The 21,196-nt window shown below is 40.1% G+C and overlaps 1 protein-coding gene across 8 annotated transcripts in view; it reads right to left on the bottom strand.

Annotated features, from left to right (window-relative positions):
- The window catches only part of herc2 (HECT and RLD domain containing E3 ubiquitin protein ligase 2), a 255,191-nt gene that overhangs the window by 151,056 nt on the left and 82,939 nt on the right, over positions 1 to 21,196 (bottom strand). For all 8 annotated transcript variants that reach the window (XM_041199292.1, XM_041199293.1, XM_041199297.1 and 5 more), the window contains exons 15-23: positions 20,185 to 20,378; positions 16,447 to 16,647; positions 15,050 to 15,278; positions 14,513 to 14,637; positions 12,535 to 12,713; positions 8,828 to 9,012; positions 8,279 to 8,434; positions 5,836 to 6,021; positions 5,237 to 5,407 (exon numbers count right to left, since the gene is read on the bottom strand). In XM_041199292.1, coding sequence (XP_041055226.1) covers positions 5,237 to 5,407; positions 5,836 to 6,021; positions 8,279 to 8,434; positions 8,828 to 9,012; positions 12,535 to 12,713; positions 14,513 to 14,637; positions 15,050 to 15,278; positions 16,447 to 16,647; positions 20,185 to 20,378 — 1,626 coding nt within the window. The remainder of the gene's footprint in view (positions 1 to 5,236; positions 5,408 to 5,835; positions 6,022 to 8,278; positions 8,435 to 8,827; positions 9,013 to 12,534; positions 12,714 to 14,512; positions 14,638 to 15,049; positions 15,279 to 16,446; positions 16,648 to 20,184; positions 20,379 to 21,196) is intronic.

The following is a 21,196-nucleotide window of genomic DNA, read 5'->3' as shown; positions in this document are numbered from 1 at the left end:
AGCCAACCCTCTATGCACCGAGGGCCCTCAAAGATCTGTGGCACCTGCAAGGGACTCAAGGTGTAAAAGTCATGAGAGTTTGCCAGGTACCTAGCACAAACATGCATGATCTGCTTTACAAGATCACAGATAAGCTGGACGCTGAGAGTGTGAAATCCTTTCCTATTAAAGGAATCTCAGAGGCTGCTTCCTTGAGAGGAAGCTCTCAAGACCACACGTGCAGTCAATGGCACTTGCGGGAAGCCTGAGATTGCTGTGAAATCCACAGCTCTTGCACCCTGGCTTGCTTCATCCACACGGAACTAGGCGTAATGGCGAGCTTCATTAAAAAGGGCATGTTACCTCCCTTACGTATTTACGTGTCATTGATTGTGAGATTCCACAGAGATTTCCAAAGGCAAAAAAATTGAGTGCGGCAGTAACCTTAAATGCAACCAACATTGGATGCCCTCCCAGTGCACGTGGCACAAGTTCCTCACAAAGAATGTGCCAAATATGAGCTACCACATTCCGAGACAAGTGAAGGCATCTGCAGCACTGTCTTCCACACGTCTCTATGCATGAGCAGCACCTTTTGTAGACCCTTGGTCACACCAAATGTCTTAATGGACATGGTCTCTCTTTGTCAGCATGTGGGTCTTCCTTGGGGTGACGACCTTCTCTGAGCTGTGCTAAAAGGTGACAGGCCCTTCTTCTCATTTGCAAAAATCTCTGAAGGCAATGTTGCCTGCAGCCTGTATTCTCCGTTCCTCTTTGTATCTGTGAAGAATAGATTTGAGACATCATTGCATGTTCCCCCTGTATGTTCTCCCACCATCTCCAAGCCAGGAAGCCAGTGTGAAGCCCTACGCCTGCCCTCAATCTAAACATGGCATCCCCAGGCCACCCCTTGCAGCTGAAGCATATCCCGAAGGCCTATAGGTGGCTGAGTATCCTCCTCCGACATGACTGTGCATAAACAAAGAGGTGTTCTATCAGGGTGCGTGCACCCATGTGCTGTAACCCTCAGCCTATTGTCACCTTGCCTCCATTAGCCTAAATACTAATCTAGCCTTGTAACAATGTCATGGCTAAGTGTTGGGTCTTGTAAGCCATGACCATTAAAATGAGAATATTGAGGCTTGTAGTGCGCATGTAGCTTCTGTCCAGCAGGCATAGCCCTTGATTGTTTGATACTCATTTCCTTTTTATATGCCTCTGTCAGGGACAGGTGCCCAATCAGACCTACTCTAATGTAGCCTCAAACCATAATGGACTGCTGCATGAATGCGCATGAGTGAGGGTGCTGTGCTCCTTCAATGGGCATCTGACCCACAGAAACAGTACTCAGCGAGCCTTGTTCTCCATGTCTTGAGCACAGAATTATTAGGATGCCCCTTCAATTAGCCCAAAATTGTAGTGGGGACTCCTCCCACATGCCTTGAGACGCATCCCCTACCATTTTTCCATACTTTTTCCCAACTGCATCATTACTGTCTAAAGGCAAAAATGATGCTGCCAACTTGAGTGCCACCAATATCTTCCAGCCTCCCCTTGTCACCCCCCAACTTTCTCCCACCTCCTCCAGTCACCACCTCCTAATTCCCATCCCTCCTGTAACTATTCAGCCTTGGCCTCAGTTACCCTTAGCCCGGTTGTTGTGTACATGGGTATCCTTGTTCGCCCCCTTGTTCCCTTCAATGTTGATGTCCACATGCCATTTGTTGATATCACCCCCTCCCTTTCTTGAGGCCACTGCACCTTCACTTTCAAAGACCCGCCCCACAAGACCATACAATGGCTTCACCCCCACCCCAGTGACTTTGAATTTGTCGACATACCAAATACAGATGCATTCCATCAATGTTACTGTGCCCTCTGCTTCCCAATACTATGACTCCAACTAACAAGGTGATTGCCACATTGACAAAGACAATTACTGGTTAAACAGGTGGTGGGCATTGATTATCCCATCTAAATAGGATAAAAAGATACAGCTGGAACATTTTGTGTGGAAGCTACTTGGAAGTCAGTAGCACCGAGGAGTTGTCTCAAAAATAAACCAGATTGAACCAAAAGACCAGCCTGGATTAATTCTTCCATCACAACCTCTTATTGTGATTAACATCAACCCTCAGGACCAAATGCCTTAGTTCATTGACCATGTCCTACACACCATTCTGTACACAACTGTCACAGTCCAGAGAGGCCTTACCCTGCCCAAGACTCTGACCAGGACACATGTGCCATGCAGAGCTCTCTAACATGGCCCACAAAGCCCCAGGACAATCTGCTCACTCTCTCCCTGACAGCGTGGCCTCAGCCCCTGGACAATCTGTAACTCCTCCTTGGACAGTCTTATAACTGTTGCCCCAGGACAGTCTGGCACTACTCCACTCTGTTCCTTTACCACCCACACCCCAAGTCATGCCTCCATCTTTCCCCTTCTCTTCCTTGTTACACAATCCCACCCTCAGTCATGCCTCCGTCTTCCCCCTTTAACCTCCGTGCTCCACTACCCATCCCCCAGTATTGCCTCAGTCTTCCCCCTCTGTGCTGGTCTCATCACCCATGCCCAGCCTTGGCACAGCTTGTAAAACAAACATCCGAAATCTCACAGCAATTTTGTTAAAGGTAGGCAAAAGAAATGTCTATGTACCTCAAAGTAGTTGATGAAGTGAAGCTCTCCAGGTGCACACCATATAGATACAGTCGAGAAATGGGCTGTTCGAATTATCCACTGGCGAGGCACTTAATTTGGAGGGAGAACATAATTCCGGCGAGTTGGCCTTTTAATGAACATTCATGAGATGCAAATGTGGTTCCCAACATCGATCAGCGGGAAATTCGAGCCACCTTTAACCCGCCATGAAAGTCGGGAGAACAAGGTTCCAAGCTAACTTCCCACCGGCGGGACACTGACTACATACGAATTAGGACCAGGAGTAAGCCCCTCGAGCCTGCTCCACCATTCGATAAGATCATGACTGACCTCAATTTCACAATCCTGCCTATCCCCGTAACCTTTCAGCCCTTGCATATCAAGAACCTATCTACCTCTCCTTAAAGATAATCAAGGATGCTGCCTCAACCTCTTTTTGAGGAAGAGTATTCTGAAGTCTCAGAACCTCAGAAAATTTTTTTCTCATCTTAGAAATGGGTGACCCCTTATTTTTAAACAGTGGCCCCCAAATTCTAGATTCTCCCATAAGAGGAAAGATCCTCTCCACATCCACCCTGTGAAGTCCCCAGGCTTTTGCTATCACTCCAAATTGTGTGCCCTCACCACTGGCAGGAGTGGAAAATTCACCAATAGTTCGATGTCAAAGTTAACAAATTGATTCATCGGCTTCAGCTCATGGTGTGAATGGTTGTGATGCCACCAGGGTTGGGTCTCTCAAGTTCAGTATGTGGACGATGGTCTGACTTGGGTGGTCACAATCACAACTTGAGCTGCTCCTTCTGCAGTAAGTGGCCACATCCTGCCTGGCCCACCTTCATGTGGTTAAGGGTTCTCTAAATTTTCCAAGGACGATGAAAACCTGGGACTTCAACACTCGTGTCAATTACCAGGTGCACAGGTGATGTTTACATTCAACAAGGAGGTGCGCATCAGGACATGGGGGTGTCAAGTTTGCAGCATATGCATAGTGTTCCAGTGCGGGATTTCAGACAAGCATGAGTTTTTTTTTTGAGGTCCTGTGTCAATGGGAGCACTTTGCTAACTGTCAGCCGATGGTGTTCTTCAGGTGGATGTTTTCCCTACACACATCAGGGAGTTCATTGTGTGCTAGAGCAGAAAGCCATTTGTGCTGAGTTGGTCTCGGTGCTCCAGAAAAAATCCTCATGATTTCCCAGAGGTGAATATCTACAACGTTTGCGTGGTAGCTCCTAAGCCAGGTTGAGCAGTACTACACTGCTATTGGGTTTACCAGGGTAAGTGAATCACTGCAGTGTGTGTTGGCTCTGTTGCCCCTGGTATAACAACATCGCCTGAATGATAACAGTAACTTTGAACACTGTCACATAGCTATGCCCCTTTAATTCTGAAAATAAGATTTTTGAACTTTCAACGGACTGGAAATTTTGCAATTTGAAATGAGACAGAACAAGCTACTTAAAAATACAAAGCCACTTTCTAAAGAGAAGGTGAAAAATAAATTACCCTCAGTGGAGTGGAAGGGACATTAAAATGAAAAGTGCTGGATATTGAAACAATAGCTGCCACAGACAGATCCAATCAAAATGCCTTGAAAATACACAATGGGTGAAGTATAACAGGCCAGGCTGCAGCCACTGCAGAGAGTTTACAAGAAAGTTTTCAGCAGAGGAAACAGGCTGAAAACTGGGCTCTTCTCTCTCTCTCTCTTTTGGAACGCATATATTATCTGCTTCAGAAATGAACTTTACTAGAAACCTACCAGGAAACTGAGATCTTGTAATAATTGCAACATCTTCTGCATCTGACGGCATCCACGAAACCAACTCATCCAAAACTGCCACAATGTTTAAAAATCTATGCCTAGAGGACAATCGAAGGGCACTTAACCGTAAATCCTTTTAACTTATTTTATTGGCCTCTAATTTCCCTTATTTCTGGTACATGTGTGTACGATGTTATGTTTTTATATTTTTCCCCTTCAGGTTTAGTGGTTAATAAATTTGCTCTTTGATTCAAGAAAACCTCGTTTGATTAGCTTCATATAACTCTCAGCTTAAATAGTCCAACACATTTGGATTCAGAAAAAGCACATCATCATGAAAAAAGGAACCTAAACCTTTGTTGGGATCAACCAAAGAAGTTGAATAGAGGGAGACAGTTCACTGCTTTTCATCTGGTCATAACAACACAAACTAATATATAGCTGGGCAGCCAGCACTATTACTGCTGTGCTGCCTGTCTACAAGACGAAGATTAGAGAAGAGGAAAAAGCATTTATTGTTCAAAGCACTCACCAAGTTAAGATTAAAGTAAAGCGTTTACAGAAATTTTGACTGACACAAAAAAAAAGTTAGATTATTTTGAGCTGCAAAAGGCCCACCAGGCTCTAGAAAAAGTTTAGTATGATTTATATTTCTGTATTTGTGAGGGCATCCAGGGTTTGTGTTTTATGGCATTTGTTAGAAGACATTTGTCAGGAACATGGAGATGGGGATTGTGTGTTGCGATCTTGTTGAATTAAATCAGAGTGAACCAACTTGTCATGCTCACTATAAACAGTGAGATTCTTTTTGAAATATTTTAAATTAATCTCACCAAGTATGCTGCTCCCACTCAATGATTGTGTCTGGAAATCTTTGATGTCATAAACCTTTGCATCAATTACTGTCCAAAAGCCACCATCTTTGTTATGATTCTCAAGGTCAGCTTTTCTAATTAGAGTAACCTCCTCATTATTCCGTGAGCTCTGATTTGTGAAGATTGAACCTGTAAAACAATACATTAAAAAAAAATTCATGGTTCAATTCTAAAAAAACAAAATCTCTAGATTACAGTCAAAATTTAAATGACAGACAACCTGACTCTAGTTCAAGTATTTATTAGTGTCATGGAATGGTTTCGCTATTTGGCCCAACGAGTTCAGAATGGTTCTCTGCTAGAGCAACTCGCCTCGTCCCACTTCCCAGTCTTTCCCCATAGCCCTGAAAATCTTTCCTCTTCAGATAATTATTCAATTCCCTTTTGAACAAGTGAATCTGCCCTGTACAGTGTGGCAGTGCATTCCGGACCTTAGCCACTTGTGTAAAAACGTTTTTGCTCATGTCACCTCTGGTTCCTTTGCCAATCATTTTAAAATCACTTTAAAGCCAAGTTTGTCCATTGTTTTATGTGAATTATCAGCTAAATTGACATACCCATTATTCCCGGCCATGCTAAATCATCATTATCATCCCTTTCTTTGCCAGGTGCCAATTGGTTAAACCTGTCTAAATGTTCCAGCAATCCAGCCAACAGAGGGATAGCCCCAGCCTCCTGCATCAGTCCAGCATTTTTAGTGAGAAGCAGGACAACACAAACCACCAGCTCAGGAAGCAGAACTCCTGCATTAAAACAAAAACAGAATAGAACATTACAGCCAAAACAGAAGCATCCTTTGTACCTATCCATTAACTCACTCGCCAAAGTTTAAATTCTTCACTTAACAAGTTACTCTATATTAATTTTAAGCAGAGACAGTACTTGAAACATTTTTCCTCACCGACTTCAAAAAGGTTTTCTTATAGGATGAAAATTATAAGAAAAAGTGAAAAGAGAGACAAAAACAGCACCAAGATTCTACATTTTGAAACGCCAAGCAATCCCTTTATTCTCAATGGGCACACAGTTGATTGTGAAGCATTTTAACTGCTGAACCCGAACTTAAAATCTGAACAGACTGGGATTTAACCGTTTAAAATAAAGACAGGTCGATATTTATGGGTGTAAGCACAAAATCGGGAAACAGATAAACAAGCTCTTATACGCAACTAAACAGAGAGAAAGAGAATCAGTACAACACCTGATGCCTAAAATACCTGGGAACAATGGCTTATCAAGCCATTTAGTGACAATGCAAGAACTGAATGGAAAATTATTGGAAAATTCAGTTAGTATTATCATACAATCTCTGACATTGGTTTTGATGAACACATTTGTTTCATTTAATTTTGGAGGATATTGTTTCACCGCCCTTTGCTCAAATTTATTGTAAAGGTATTGTACAGAACTACTAAGAGTTTGGAATCCATTATTTTTGGAATATGAATTTAAGTGAAATACTGTCAGCTATTTAATCTGCATTTTCATAGAATCGTAGACTGGTAAACAGCACAGGAGGATGTGAAATCTTTAGAGATGGTGCAAAAAAGATTTGCGAGATTTGCCAGCTCTCTGCAAGAGCAACTCTGTTAGTCCCAATCTATCTAGTTTCTCCAGTATATCCACGTAACTGAAGTCCCTCAACTCTGCATCCATTCTCGCAAATCTTTTTTGCACCATCTCTAAAGATTTCACATCCTCCTTAAGGTGCGACGCCCACAACTGGACACAACATTCCAGTTGAGACTCAACCAGAGTTTCATAAAAAATTGATCATAACTTCCTTGCTTTTGTATTCCATGTCTCTATTTATAAAGCTCATGTAACGACTTACTCAACCACCCTCTCACCTTCAATGGATAACCCCAAAGTGTCTCTGTTCCTGCACCCACTTTAGAACTTTGCCCTTTATTTATATTATCTCCCATTGTTCTTCCTACCAAATTGTAGCAGGGAAAGTGGGGACAGGTGGTGCCAAGCAAAGGCATTACTGTCATGACTGAAACTTAATGTCCATCCCTAGAAGCCCTGATAATGTGATGGTGAACCATCTTCTTTAACACACCTAAATGAGACAACAGTGGCTTGCTGGGCTGAATGGTCTACTTCTGCTCCTAAGTCCTATCTTCCTAATCCATTTCAAAAGATAATTAAGAGTAAACTGGAGTCATGTATAAGCCAGAACAGATAAGGACAAAATGTTTCCTTCACCAAAGGACATGGGAATGAACCAGCTGAGTTTTTACAACAATACAACAGCTTCATGGTTATTGACAAAACAGAGACAGTTGCTGATGGCAGTGACGTCTGGAGGCTGAATGTTTGGAGGGGCATTGGAAGAGGCAAGGAGAAACAGAATACATAGCTGGCCAAGAAGAGGGCCCAGAGAAAACAAAGGCCAACAAATCCTGCAGCCACTGTCTTTCTCTTTGGCAAATACTACAAAGACTGCTATTCCAGAGTGGAGTTCCTGAGCCACACCTGGTGAGGGTTAACACAGAGTTGACCACCAAGATGCAAACCATCACCTCACAAGACAGAAGGCTGCTAAGGCGTGGTCATTTTTTAAAAAATCAGCTTTTTACTTCCAGGTTATTTCTTTGAAACATGGTGGGATTCAAACTCTCGTTCTCTAGATTATAGGTATAAATCCCTAGATTACTGACCCAGCAACATATCTACTGCACTCCCATACCCATTAACAACGATTATGTGATTTCTATTTTGAACATTATTTTTGTTCCATCAATGTAACCCAAAATACTGCAGATAATGGGAATCTAAAATTAAAACTGAAAATGATGTAAATACTCAGGTCAGGCAGTAACTATATACACACAACATAATGTTTTAGGTCAGTCTTCGTCACAACTGCAAAAGTGTAGCCATGTTCTGTAATGTATCAATTGTGCCAATTGCATATTTCAAGTGCATTGATTAAAGATGCACTTAAACTCCTAAATTATTCTTTTTAAAAATAAATCACCATAAATTGATTACCTGTCAAATCTCCTTCAAGAATACGAGACACCTCTGCAAAATGCCTATAACTAGTTGAAGCAATGCTGGTTGCCACGGGCAAAATGTCTCCTATGTGTGTACACAGAAGGGCAATATATTTTTTAAGTAACGAACCCACTCCTAAAAGCTCAGGACCTGCAAAGATGACATGATAATTACTGATTAGGCTAGTAAATTTTAAATCATAAACATTAAAACTGAACAAATAAAAGCACACCATTTGTGCAAAAGGTAAAAATTAAGGGTATTAGGCTCCTAACTTTAAAAATATTGATCAACTTAAAATCTTTCACAATTATACAAAGTAATGCCCAACAATTATAACTATTCAGACATATTACACATTGTTCTCCTTGAGCCAACAGGAGAGTTAAGAAAACAATTGTAACTTTCTTCAAACCAAATTGAACTTGGATCATTGCAGCTTTACTGCAGATTCTGCATCAACTGAGTATGATTTTCCACCAAATCAACTGACCCAGAAAATAGATTTGCACATTAACTGGACTAAGTAAGAAATTCACTTACTATATCCATTGGACTCATAACTGAAATTTACACCTGGGTAAAGTTTGCTGATGAGCAGGCGCTGAAATCGCAGTAACAGGTCCAAAGAAGCTGACCTTTCTTGATTGAAGTGCTCATGGTCCAAAGAAGAAGAAATGTGACGAGTGACATCTTTCAATTTAGCGATGCTTTGAGATGCAATGTTTCTTTAAACAAAAATAACAGTTCAACATCATTTCAAAACACATTTTGTTTTCTCTTCCCTTTTTATTTTCCAATGCTGCCTTCACCCTTCCTATCTAAGATGCTGAATCCTTATCGGATGCTCAGTGTCTTCCACCACTTTACCCATAAAGCCACCACTCATGCACAGGGTACTGGGATTCACAGAAAGCATCACAGCTGAACCTAATCCTGAATGCATCTAATCAATCTGTCTGCACTGTTGTTCACACCATCCTACTCCAATGCCTCTCCACTATCATCCAGCTGGGTGGGACTGCTCTCATCTGGTTCCATTCCTATCTGTCTAATCATAGCCAAAGAATTATTAACAATGGCTTTTCTTCCTGCTCCATTACTTCTCATGTCCCCCCAAGGATCTATGCTTGAGCACCTCCTATTTTTCATCTACATGCTGCCCCTCACCGACATCATCTGAAAATACAGTGTCAGTTTTCACATGTACGCTGACAATGCCTAGTTCTGCCTCACCATCGCTGTTGCTAAATTATCAGACACTTATCTGACATACAGTACTGGATGAGCAGAAATTTCCCCTAATTAAATATTGTGAAGACTGAAGCCATTGTTTTTGGTACCTGCCCCAAGCTCCATTCCCTAGCAACTGACTCCATCTCTCTCCCTAGTGAGAGTCTGAGACTAAGCCAGTCTGTTCACAACCCTGGTGTCATATCTGACCCTGAGATAAGCTTCTGGCCTCACATATATGCCATCATTAAAACTGCCTATTCCCACCTCCATAATATAGCCCGACTTCACCCACATCTCAGCTCATAGGCTGCCATTCATGCCTTTGTCAGCTGAAGACTTGATTATTCCAATGCATTCCTGGCTGGTCTCCCACACTCCACTTTTTATAAACCTGAAGTCATCCAAAACTCGGTTACCTGTGTCTTGATTTGCACCAAGTTCCATTCCCCTAGCATCACCATGCTCCCTGACTTACACTTACTTGCTATCATGATTTTAAAATTCTCACTCTCGTTTTCAAATCTTTTCATGGTACCACCCCTCCTGATTCCTGTAATCTCCTCCAATACCACAACCCCACAAAATATCTGCGCTCTTCTAATTCTGACCTCTTGTATGTCCCCAATTTTAATTGCTTCATCATTGATGGAAGTGTCTTCAGTTGCCTGGGCCTTAAGCTCTGGAATTCCATGCCTACAACTTTCTGCCTCTCTACCTCACTTTACCTCTTTAAGGCAGTCCTTAAAGACTACCTCCTTAACCAAGCTTTTGGTCACTGGACCTAATATCTCCTTACGTGGCTCGATGTCATGCTTTGTTTTCTAATGCCCCTGTGAATTGCCATGGGCTGTTTTATTACATTAAATGTGGTACATAAATATAAGCTGTTGATGTTGCTACTGCTGATATCCACACATATTAACTTTCAACAGGTACTACCAGTACTAATAATCTGGACAGAGAGTTGCAGCACTCCTGCTATTAGCAAACCCAAGATAGATAAGTCAGCAGAAAGAACGCAATTCCCAAGGTTCAGAATGATCTCAGCATGTGTGGGTCTGAGCAGAGGACACAATCAGGCTCTGGTGCATTTCCTTGTGTTACGATCCCAGCTGATACTAATACTGGTCAGGTTCATTGTGAAACCTGGCTTGATAGATCTAAACTTTGTTTTTTTTCCTGTGGAGGAAAGTTACTGAACAAATTCACAGAGTTTACCGATGAACTTTTAACAAAGAATTAAACATTATGAAACAAAGAAAAATGAACTATATAACACCAGACAAAAATGGTTGGAAAGATCTCAATATAAACAACAGAAAATTGTTCAAACTCACACTATTCCTTTTATCCCAGCATTACCCTTATACACACAAAAACCCAGTGAAGACTTAGCACTATCTTAACACCAAGGCTTCTTGCATGGACTGGCCCAGGTGCAAACGGTTTTCTTCCAGCGGATTTCTCAGCATTCAGTCGATGCTTTTTCCCCAGCTGGTATCTCTCCGAGACAATCAAAACCACAATCTAAACTCAATATTATTGCAACTGCAGAGCAAGCACATGAGTTCCCTAAACTCAGTCCCCCAGCAGCCTTGCAGCATTTCTTAAAAGAGAGCTTAGAACTTCTGTTACGACGTGGCAGATGATGTACACCAGGCAGACCAAATCCATATGGGAAACTTGGTCATGCTATCACAACGGTTTTGCAATTTGTATTTATTACGAGATGCGTGCACTGAATTCGGAAGTAATGAGTCCGCTAAGACCTTGAGATTTTGAAAATTAAATTAAAATATTTATCATCAAAATAGAAGATTTCAAGCACATAAGACTACAATTACTTACTACTACTAATAATTTCTAAAATTCCTAATTAACCTGACCTCCAGTTACACGCCCTTTTAGGCAACGGTCCAAAATAGATTTTAGATTTAAAACAGAACCAGCAAGTTAACACAATACCCACTTGACAGTGGAATTCCAAATGGCTTTTCCCCAACTTCCATTTCCATTTATATAGTAGGCTTATGCACAAATGGCAGGAAGCGTCATTAAGGCTATTTCATACACTTCTGTTAGATCTTACATGGCCTTCTTCCACATAGCCTTTCATCCTCCTTTACATATGTTTCTCTCTTTTTAATATGTAAATTCTATTGTTCCATATGTCTTTGAAATTGTATCTTCATCGTAATATAAAAACTTTTGTGCTGCCAATATTGTCAGTAACCTTTGGGAAAAATAAACACACTCCTTAACCTTGCTTATCTGACTAGGTAAACAAACTAAGATCCCTTTGAAATCCAACAATCCCTTCAAACCTTACATGCTAAACCAGCATCCATATTTACTCATTAGCATGTCAAGCACTTTGCTTCTTTTGATGATTTCAAGCTTCCAGTCTACTCTACTCCAAATGTAATTAAATCATACAGACAGGCTCAACTACATTTACCCCCATAAACCTACTTCACAATAAACCAGAAAAATATTATGAAAATTATTATACTTTCATCACGCTTCACTTTCTGACATACACACTCTGAACTTATTTTCTATCTTTCCATGTCTCACTGAATCCCTGTTGCTAGGCAACAGCACATTGTGTGCTTTTTCCCAAAATCACTAAACTATTAACTCCTTTGTAACCCATCTCTTCGCTTCAAGGGTATAAAACCTCATTAAAAATGTATAAAAACAAATCCAGAAAACCTGACCTTTTTGCTGTGAGGCCCTCCAGGCTTCCTGTCACCAAGCTTACAGAAAAACTAAATGAAACTGAAACCATATTCTACCTTCTTTAAAATGCAAATATAAATATAAATTAAACTTAAAGTTATACATTGTTCTGAACACCTGACAATTCAAGCATCTCATATGAGAATAATCACTGGGAGAAGCTTTGGAGTATGTGTCGGGCCATATTTCAGCATACATGGCTTTTTTCAGGAGTGACAGGGAGCAAATTGAGATAGAAGGAAAAAGAAACGCAGCAGAATTTTTAGCAGTACCTCAATAGCTGCTGTACAAGTTGAACGAGTGGTAAGCTTTGTTTCCCCGAAGACTCATATATGCCGGTATTGATGAGATCCTTATCCAGCGGTGTTCTGCTCCGATGGAGCGTTGAAGCATTGGCTTCTTGTTCATCTATCTCCTTCTCTTTCTGTGCTTCTTTCTTAGCTTCTATGTCCTAAAAAAAAACAAGGTTATTTAACAATAAAGAACACAAGCATTGATACTCACCCAAAGAAACACATTTGCTTGAATGAATCAGTAGTACAAAATCAAATTATTGCGATGCCAGATATCTGAAATAAAAAAAAACAAAGTGCTGGAAATATTCAACAGATCAGATAGCATTTGTGGAGACAGAAACAAAGTTAACATTTCAGGTCCAGGTCATCAATCAGAAACGTCAACTTTGTTTCTCTCCCCACAGATGATGCCAGACTGCTGTGCACTTTCAAATGTTGTTTTAATTTACGCTTGACTTAATGGTATATGTGGATAAAAAAGTTAATTTAATGCATTACATAAGCACTCACATTCGGATTCCATTTGAAGATATGCAAATTTGAACAATCTGTAGTTTGTGTATTTTTAATCCCCTTTTTTCCTTAATGTCAGGAACCAGTTCATGGCTCTTTAGTCCAGCTTCTTATGAATGAGTTATATAATAGAGACCCTTAAACCTTTGTTTAGTGTTTGCGAAGTGTCTTCAAGAAAAGGATAGGTGAATGCAAAAAATAGAAGTAGGCTATATACACCCTGCATCATCAATAAGATTATAGCTGACCTATAACTTCAACTCCACTTTCCCTCCCAATCCCCATATCCCTTGATTCTAAGGAAAGAGACACACAGGAAAGAAAGAGGCAGCCTGAAGAGAAATAAAGACATTGATGTGGGTCGAAAGAAAATTTTGAAACAGAGGCATATGGTAAAGTTGGACAGTCAATGGAAGTGATCCTGAAGAAATGAACTTTACTTCTTTAGATCACACATGTTATGGAGAAAAATATTTAAAATGCCATTCACCAATTGATTATGCTATTTAATCCACAATCAATTCCATGACAGTGTCTCACATGGAAAAGCAAAAATGGCTCTGATCCCATGGATTTAAAATAAATTATTCAGGGGTGTGGGCTTGCTGGCAGGGCCAGCGTTGAATACGCACCACTAATTGCCCTTGAGAAGGTGGTGATGAACAGAGCTTGAAACAGTGATTGAATACAAGAGGTGGTGGCACAGTGGTATTGTCACTGGACTAGCATTCTAGAGACCCAGGGTAATGCTCTGCAGGCCTGGTTTGAATCCCACCATGGCAGACGGTGAAATTTGAGTTCAATAAAAATCTGGAACTTAAGCCTGATGATGACAACGAAACCATTGCCGATTATCTGAGAAAAACCCAACTGGTTCACTAATGTCCTTTAGGAAAGGAAATCTGCCATCCTTATCTTACATATGACTCCAGCAATGCGATTGACTCTTAAATTCCTTCTGAACAAGGGCAGTTAGGGGTGGGTAATAAATGGGCTTATAGATTAAAATTTTGCCCAGGTGCCCACACTCCATGGACGAATAAGAAAAAATTGTTTAAAATAGAACTGAGTGGCTTGCGGGGCCATTTCAGGGGACACATTGCTGGAACCACATTGACTGAAGTCATATATATGCCAGACCAGGTTAAGGAAGGCAGTCTTGATTCCCCAAAGGGCATTCATGAACGAGATGGGTTTTAATGACAATTGGTAGTTTCATGGTCACCACTATTGATACCAGCTTTTTATTACAGATTTAATTAATTGAATTTAAATTCCCCAGCTGTCATGATAGGGTTTGAACTCATGTCTCCAATCCTTAGTCGAGGAGGTCTCTGAATTTCTAATCCAGTAACAAAACCACCATCTAACATACCCCCAGTCACAAAATAATTGAAGGCAGTCTGAATGCAGAAATACTTTGAAATTTAATTGTTTTTACCTGGATTTCAGCTGTAATTGCAGCATTTAGTGCCGACTCCAAGCCTCCATCCGCCATCAGACTGCTCACCAAAAGATCAATCATAAATCGGCGACCTGGACTTACATTCATTTCATTCCCTGAAACTTAATTTCAATAAAATGAAAATAAAGCTGAATATGCATCAGAATTTAATAGGTTTAAATTTTTAAGGCTTTGCGTAATGGTCTTAATGGTCCAGTGAGTTAGTTATCGGCCTTTCACCCGTGCAACTTTGGTTCAAATCGGGCCCAGAGGGTAAATCCCAACAATGTTTTGTGGGAAGTAAAATCCTGGCCCCAATTTGGCAATAACCAGCAATCTTATCAGAGAAGCCATATAGGTGCACGACTGAAATCAAAGTTGAGGTACAAAGTAATGGCAAAATAGATGAGAGCTTCATTGTACATCATCAGAACATGCTTTAACTGATCTGAGACCTACTGCTAGGGAATGGAATGGAACAGTTTCCATTTTCAGCACCAACATTCCTCATAAGAAAAGAATTCACCACCTTACCTGCATTAGGCAGCAATGCCGAGAGGGCCCTAGCTCTTTCTTCTGCTGTAGGGAGCAACACAGACCAACCGCTCTGCAACACAGCTTGTGCAGATGATTGTACTGTATTGAGAACTCCAGCATTGCTGGCAAGAGTCACCACAGTCTGTTTCAAGCTATTCAGCAGAACGCTGCCTATGCCCAAACCAAGGCATTCTGGGTCAACTTGATGGCTAATAGCAGCATGAAGCTAGAATAGAAGATGAAAACAATTTTCATATAATAAGACTAATAAGCCACTATATTCCCTCTCCCCTACATGCACATTCCCAGCTTTAAAAGGCAGACAAAATTATATTTAATTTAAAAACACTAATTCCAGTCGATCCATTTGTCCAGTATATAGACAAGGCCATGCATAGCTGGGAAGAACTGAAATTACAGACAGTCATGGTTATGGATGCGTGACTTTACAAGATGGTTATGTTTTAAAATGCCTCATTTAACATAAGATGAAACAAGAATGTTCTGGATAGCGTGGTATGGTGCTCATACTAAACCTCTGCCTGGAGACAGGGTCATATGATCTGGTCATCAAGGGGAAAGAAATCTAAACCTATTGAAAATAAAGCAACAGTTCTCGCACCTTGACACAGGAAGAGAGGCAGTTGTTTTTTGGAGACAGAGGGGGCAGGTGGCAAGGAAGCTTTTGCTGTGAAAAGCAGGAAAACACTGTTTTTATGTTAGTAACTAAGCAGGATGCTGTTAAGAGCTGGTTCTCTTTTTGAAAAGCAGAGGACGGAACAGGCAGGGCATCTGGAGGTTTAAAGGAACAAGGATCCATCAAGATATGCCTTGCTGGTGGAAGTCAGTTCTGGAATACAGACTAAATTAAATGATTTTCAAAGGACACAGAGATTCAACCAGGAGTGGCAAGGAGAAGGGAGCCTGCTGGAAAGCTTGGAGAAACTTGGGACTTGGTACTTAGCTATTAATGCTGCATATCTGCCAGAAGCTTAGTGCAAAGTAAAATAGTTTCAGAACATATATCTTGGTTGCTTTAGTTAGTTAATGCAAAAGTACCTTTTCTTTAGTTTGGTATGCTAGTTGTCTACTAATACTTAGTCTATGTTGATTTTAGTTTGTAACAGTATAAGTCTCAAAACATGAAATCTTGCCCTGCATTTCTTTCCCTTGGTCACTGGGAAATTCACCTCTTTTTAAAAAAAGTTATTTGTCTCTACAGGGATTGTAGCACCATTTAATTTTTTAAAATTATATTTAGCAATTGAATTCAATAATGATTTTTTTCTTGGAATAATTTCAATCTTGATGAGCTACCTTTATCATTAATAAAAAGTTAAACCAGATTGAGTTGATACACACAACTCTTAATTTAGGTGCAGACATCACATTACCTGAAGCCTCAGTAGGTTGAGTGTTGCTACGGCCATACATTCTTTCTCCTGTGGTGGAGGCCAATCCGAACTACCATCCATTCCTTCACATACTTGCCGCAACAGCAAATCCAGTTGCTCAAATGTCATCTGGCAAACATCCACAACAAAGGGTACACGAAGGCCAATTGACCATTCTGAACACGAAGACCAAGCAAAGCTCTAAAGCAACAGAAAATAATTTTATACACAAAGCCAACCAGGGAGCAGACTATACTAAACCTGACATTGTGCAATGAGATAGGATTAACCGATAAACTCAGTGAAGGCACCCCGAGGTGGCAGCGATCAAAATATGATTGAATTTTACATTGATTTTGAGGGAGAAATGAGTGCAACCAAGACTAGTATTTTAAACTTAAATAATGGCAATTACGAGGACATGAAAGCAAATCTAGCCAAAGTGAACTGGCAAATGAGGTCATGGGATAGGTCAGTAGAGGTTCAGTGGCAAACATTTAAACGGATATTTCAGAATACACAGAATAGATACATTCCAATGTGAAAGAAAAATTCCAAGAGGGCCCACCATCCTTGCTTAACTAAGTTAAAGATAGTATCAAACTTAAAGAAAAAAGCACATAATTGCTCAAAGACAGGTGGCAGGTCAGAAGATTAGGAATAATATAAAGAACAGCAAAGAATGACAAAAAGATTAAGGATGAAGGAAAAATTTGTATAAGAGAAAGCTAGCTAGTAATATAAAGATGAATAGTAAGAGCTTCTTTCTATACTTAAATAAGAAAAGCGATAACAAAGGGAGTGTTGGTCCTATAAAAAGTGCATCTGGGGAACTGATAATGGAAGGTAGGGAGGTGACAGATGACATAAACAGGTCATTTGCATTGGCCTTCACTATACAGGGCACGAGTAACATCCCAGATATAGCTGCCAATGAGGAAATGGAAGGAACTCGGGAAAATTACAATCACCAGGGAAATGGTATTGAGCAAATTGTTGGAGCTGCGGGCTAACAAATCCCCAGGTCTGGATGGACTTCACTCCAAGGTCTTGAAAGAAGTGGCTAGTGAGATAATTGGTGCATTGGATTTGATTTTGCAAAATTCCCTAGATTCAGGGAAGGTTCTATTAGATTAAAAAATAGCAAATCTAACTCCTTTATTCAAAAAAGGAGACAGAAAGCAGGAAACCACAGGAATGTTAGCCCGACACCTGTCATAGAGAAAATTCTGGAAGCTATTAGTAAAGATGTTATAGCAGCGCACTTAGAAAAATTCAAGTCAATCAGCAGAATCAACATGGTTTTGTGAAAGGGAAATTATATTTAACCAATTTATTGGATTTCTTTGAAGCAGTCACATGTGCTGTGGATAAAAGGGAACCGGTGGAATTACTGCACTTTGATTTCAAGAAGGCATTTTATAAGGTGCCGCATCAAAGGTTATTGCGGAAAATAAAAGCACTTAATGTATGAGTAACATACTGGCATGGATAGAAGATTGGCTAGCTAACAGGAAGCAGAAAGTTGGGGTAAATGGGTCTTTTTCTGGTTGGCAAGTGGTGTGCCACAGGAATCAGTGCTGGGGCCTCACCTTTTCACAATTTATATAAATGACTTGGATGAAGGGACCGAAGATATGGTTGCTAAATTTGCAGACAACACAAAGATAGGTACGAAAGTAAATTGTGAAAAGAACATAAGGAGACTACAAAGATAGGTTAAGTGAGTGGGTAAAGGTCTGGCAAATGGAGTATAATGTGGGAAAATGTGAAATTGTCTATTTTGGCAGGAAAAAATAAAAAAGCTCATTAGCTAAATGTTGAGAGATTGCAGAGCTCTGAGATTCAGAGGGATCTGGGTATCCTAGTGCATGAATCACAAAAGGCTAGAATTCAGGTAAAGCAAGTAATTAGAATATTATCGTTTATTGTGAGGGGAACTGACGACAAAAGTTATGCTTCAATTGTACAAGGCATTGGTGAGACCACATCTGAAGTACTGTGTAGTGTTGGTCTCCTTATTTAAGGAAAGATGCAAATGCGTTAGGTGGTCAGAAAAGGCTTACCAGACTAATACCAGGAATAGGCAGGTTGTCTTATGAGAAGAGATTGGACAGGTTAGGCTTGTATCCACTGGAATTTAGAAGAGTAAGAGGCGACTTGATTGAAACATAAAAGATCCTGAAGGGTCTTGACAGGGTGAGTGTGGAGAGGACATTTCCTCTTGTGGAAGAATCTAAAACTTTGGGTCACTGCTTAAAAATAAGAGGTCACTCATTTTAAATAGGGATGAGGAGAAACTTTCTCTCTCGGGGGCCATGAGACTTTGGAACACTTCCTCAAAAGACAGTGGAAGCAGAGTCTTTGACTATTTTTAAGGCAGAGGTAGATAGATTCTTGATTTACAAGCGGATGAAAAGGTATCAGGGATAGATAGGAATGTGGGGCTGAGGTTACAATCAGATCAGCCATGATCTTATTGGGTGGCGGAGCAGGTTCGAGAGGCTGAGTGGCCTATTCCCGCATCCTAATTCATATATTCGTAAGCCAAATTGCGCAGCTATAACACTGTGATTTTACTGATATATAAATTATAATTAATTCTTACAACTCAAGGTTTAAACCACTCATGGTTCTTTCGTTGAGAAGTCCAAAGGAGTAAATGACATGTATTTCCTGTAAAAAAAAAGCTACAAGCAGCTTCATTATTCATGAGCTGGAAAGTGTTGAAACACTTGCCAATGCTGCTGATCACTGGCAGCTAACCAGCTGAGGGTGTGCACATCAGCTGAGGACAAGTCAGGCTCAGGTATAATGCTCTCTATAGTCAAATAACATACTGACATTCACCAAGAAATGATGCCACAAGAATGATGGCCACTCAGACAATGTCTGGGAAATGCAACCTAAGTATAACTCAAATACCAAAACCTTTAAGAGAAAGTAAGCGGCAAGAAGAGAAAAAACTTGATGATTAACATAATTTTTCATTGAAATTGGGTGAAAATGTATTACGAAAAATCCCTGCCATTAGTCTTAACAAAGCTTGACCTAAAAATCATATTAAAATCAATTCAAAACATGCAAGAATTCCATTTTTTTAGGGGAATAAATAAATTGAATCTTGAGAGGTTTGAGATTGCCACCAACTCTTGTATCAGGGGTCATAGGCTCAAGCTTATATATAAAAAAAGAGCACAGGTGGATTAGGTTTAACTACATTACACAGAAAGTGGTGAACATGTGGAATAGACTGCATAGCAAGTGTGGAAACGATTCAGGAAAAATTGCTTAAATATTTCACAGCATGGTAAAATGACTTTTTTGTTTGCTCTTTGGAACCAGTCAGACAGACTATAGTCCTATACTTTCCCCATTCTCCCAAGATATGTCGTTTGCTTGGATATATACCTATATCAAGCACATTCTGGAAGATTGAGACAAAACTGATATTATTCATCTCCTGAAAGTGATCCCACAATGACCGCTACTCAAGAAGCCTGAAGCTAACTGTACTGCATTCTTGAGTTATGTAGTGTGATATAATGTCTCCAGAAACAATTTTATTAACTACACTGATGGATGTTTCTTCTCATAGTTCAAGTGAATACTGCTTGAAAATGTCATACTCTCACCAATACTGAAGTCCTACTGCCAATATGAAATAGGGTGTAATTTAAATTTTAAAATAAATCACCTCAGGGACAGGTGTATATTTGGAATTTAATGACATTTTACCTGAGCAGCCCCACAAGCAATCCCAACGATGTGCTTTGTATCAAGGCCTGGCAGAGCAGCTGGCTCTGGTTTAGTTATCCTCAGGGTATCAAAATGCTGACACTGATCATTGCTGCCCCAACTATGAACTTCACCATCTTCAGTCAGTACCATGCAGTGTGTGGATCCAACAGCTACATCAACTACTTTTTTACCTGCAAATAAACAAAAATAATCCACAAAACAAATCTTTCAGCATCTGAAGAGGGCCTACGTATATACATATAGTTCCAAATACACCTTAAAAACCCTGAAGATGTGCTCAGGGTAAGGCACAAAAAACCCTTCCCCCAATGCCTGATAAGTTAAAAAGAAAACCTTAGGTAAGACACAAAAATGAAAATATGCTCACAGATGTGAAAATTATAAATACATATATATTTGTCCAAATAATTCAAGTACAAATCTGTGAATCAAACTGTTGCCTGATTAAATGTTTACAAATAATTTTTCTTGCCAGGCTCTGTAGTGAGCTGCAAAAGCTGAATCATGAACTCGCACAATGCCAGGTGTTTCCCTACTTCTTACCAAACTGAGCAAGTAGAGAACAAAAATATGCACAGCACATACTATGCTGAACAAATGCTCCAGATCAAACCACACCAAAGTTTACAGACAAAAAGGCTATATTAAAAGTATTCTGCAAAAACTGTTGCAATCATTAATTTAGAAAATAAATGAGAAATTTACATACAGTTGATCTGCACAATGTTCCTTCACCTGTGCTAGATCCAAACTCATGGACATGAGGGCCAAAGAGCTAACAAATTAAAGCAGATTGATGTGCATGCCTCTCTATTAAATAAGAAAATAAACCATGTATTATGCCACTAAATTATATAATCAGGGACATCCCTAGCTTAATCCCTTGTCTGCAACAGTCAGGGCAACATTCAGTTGCAATAAAAAGTCAGAATTTTTCTCAGTTAAAGAAAATAGAATGACAAACATAAATTACATTTAAATAGCACCT

The sequence above is a fragment of the Carcharodon carcharias genome, chromosome 11, assembly GCF_017639515.1.
Source record: "Carcharodon carcharias isolate sCarCar2 chromosome 11, sCarCar2.pri, whole genome shotgun sequence".
NCBI lineage: Eukaryota > Metazoa > Chordata > Chondrichthyes > Lamniformes > Lamnidae > Carcharodon > Carcharodon carcharias.
Note: the sequence above shows the minus strand (reverse complement) of the source record. Positions and strands in the feature narration are given on the sequence as shown.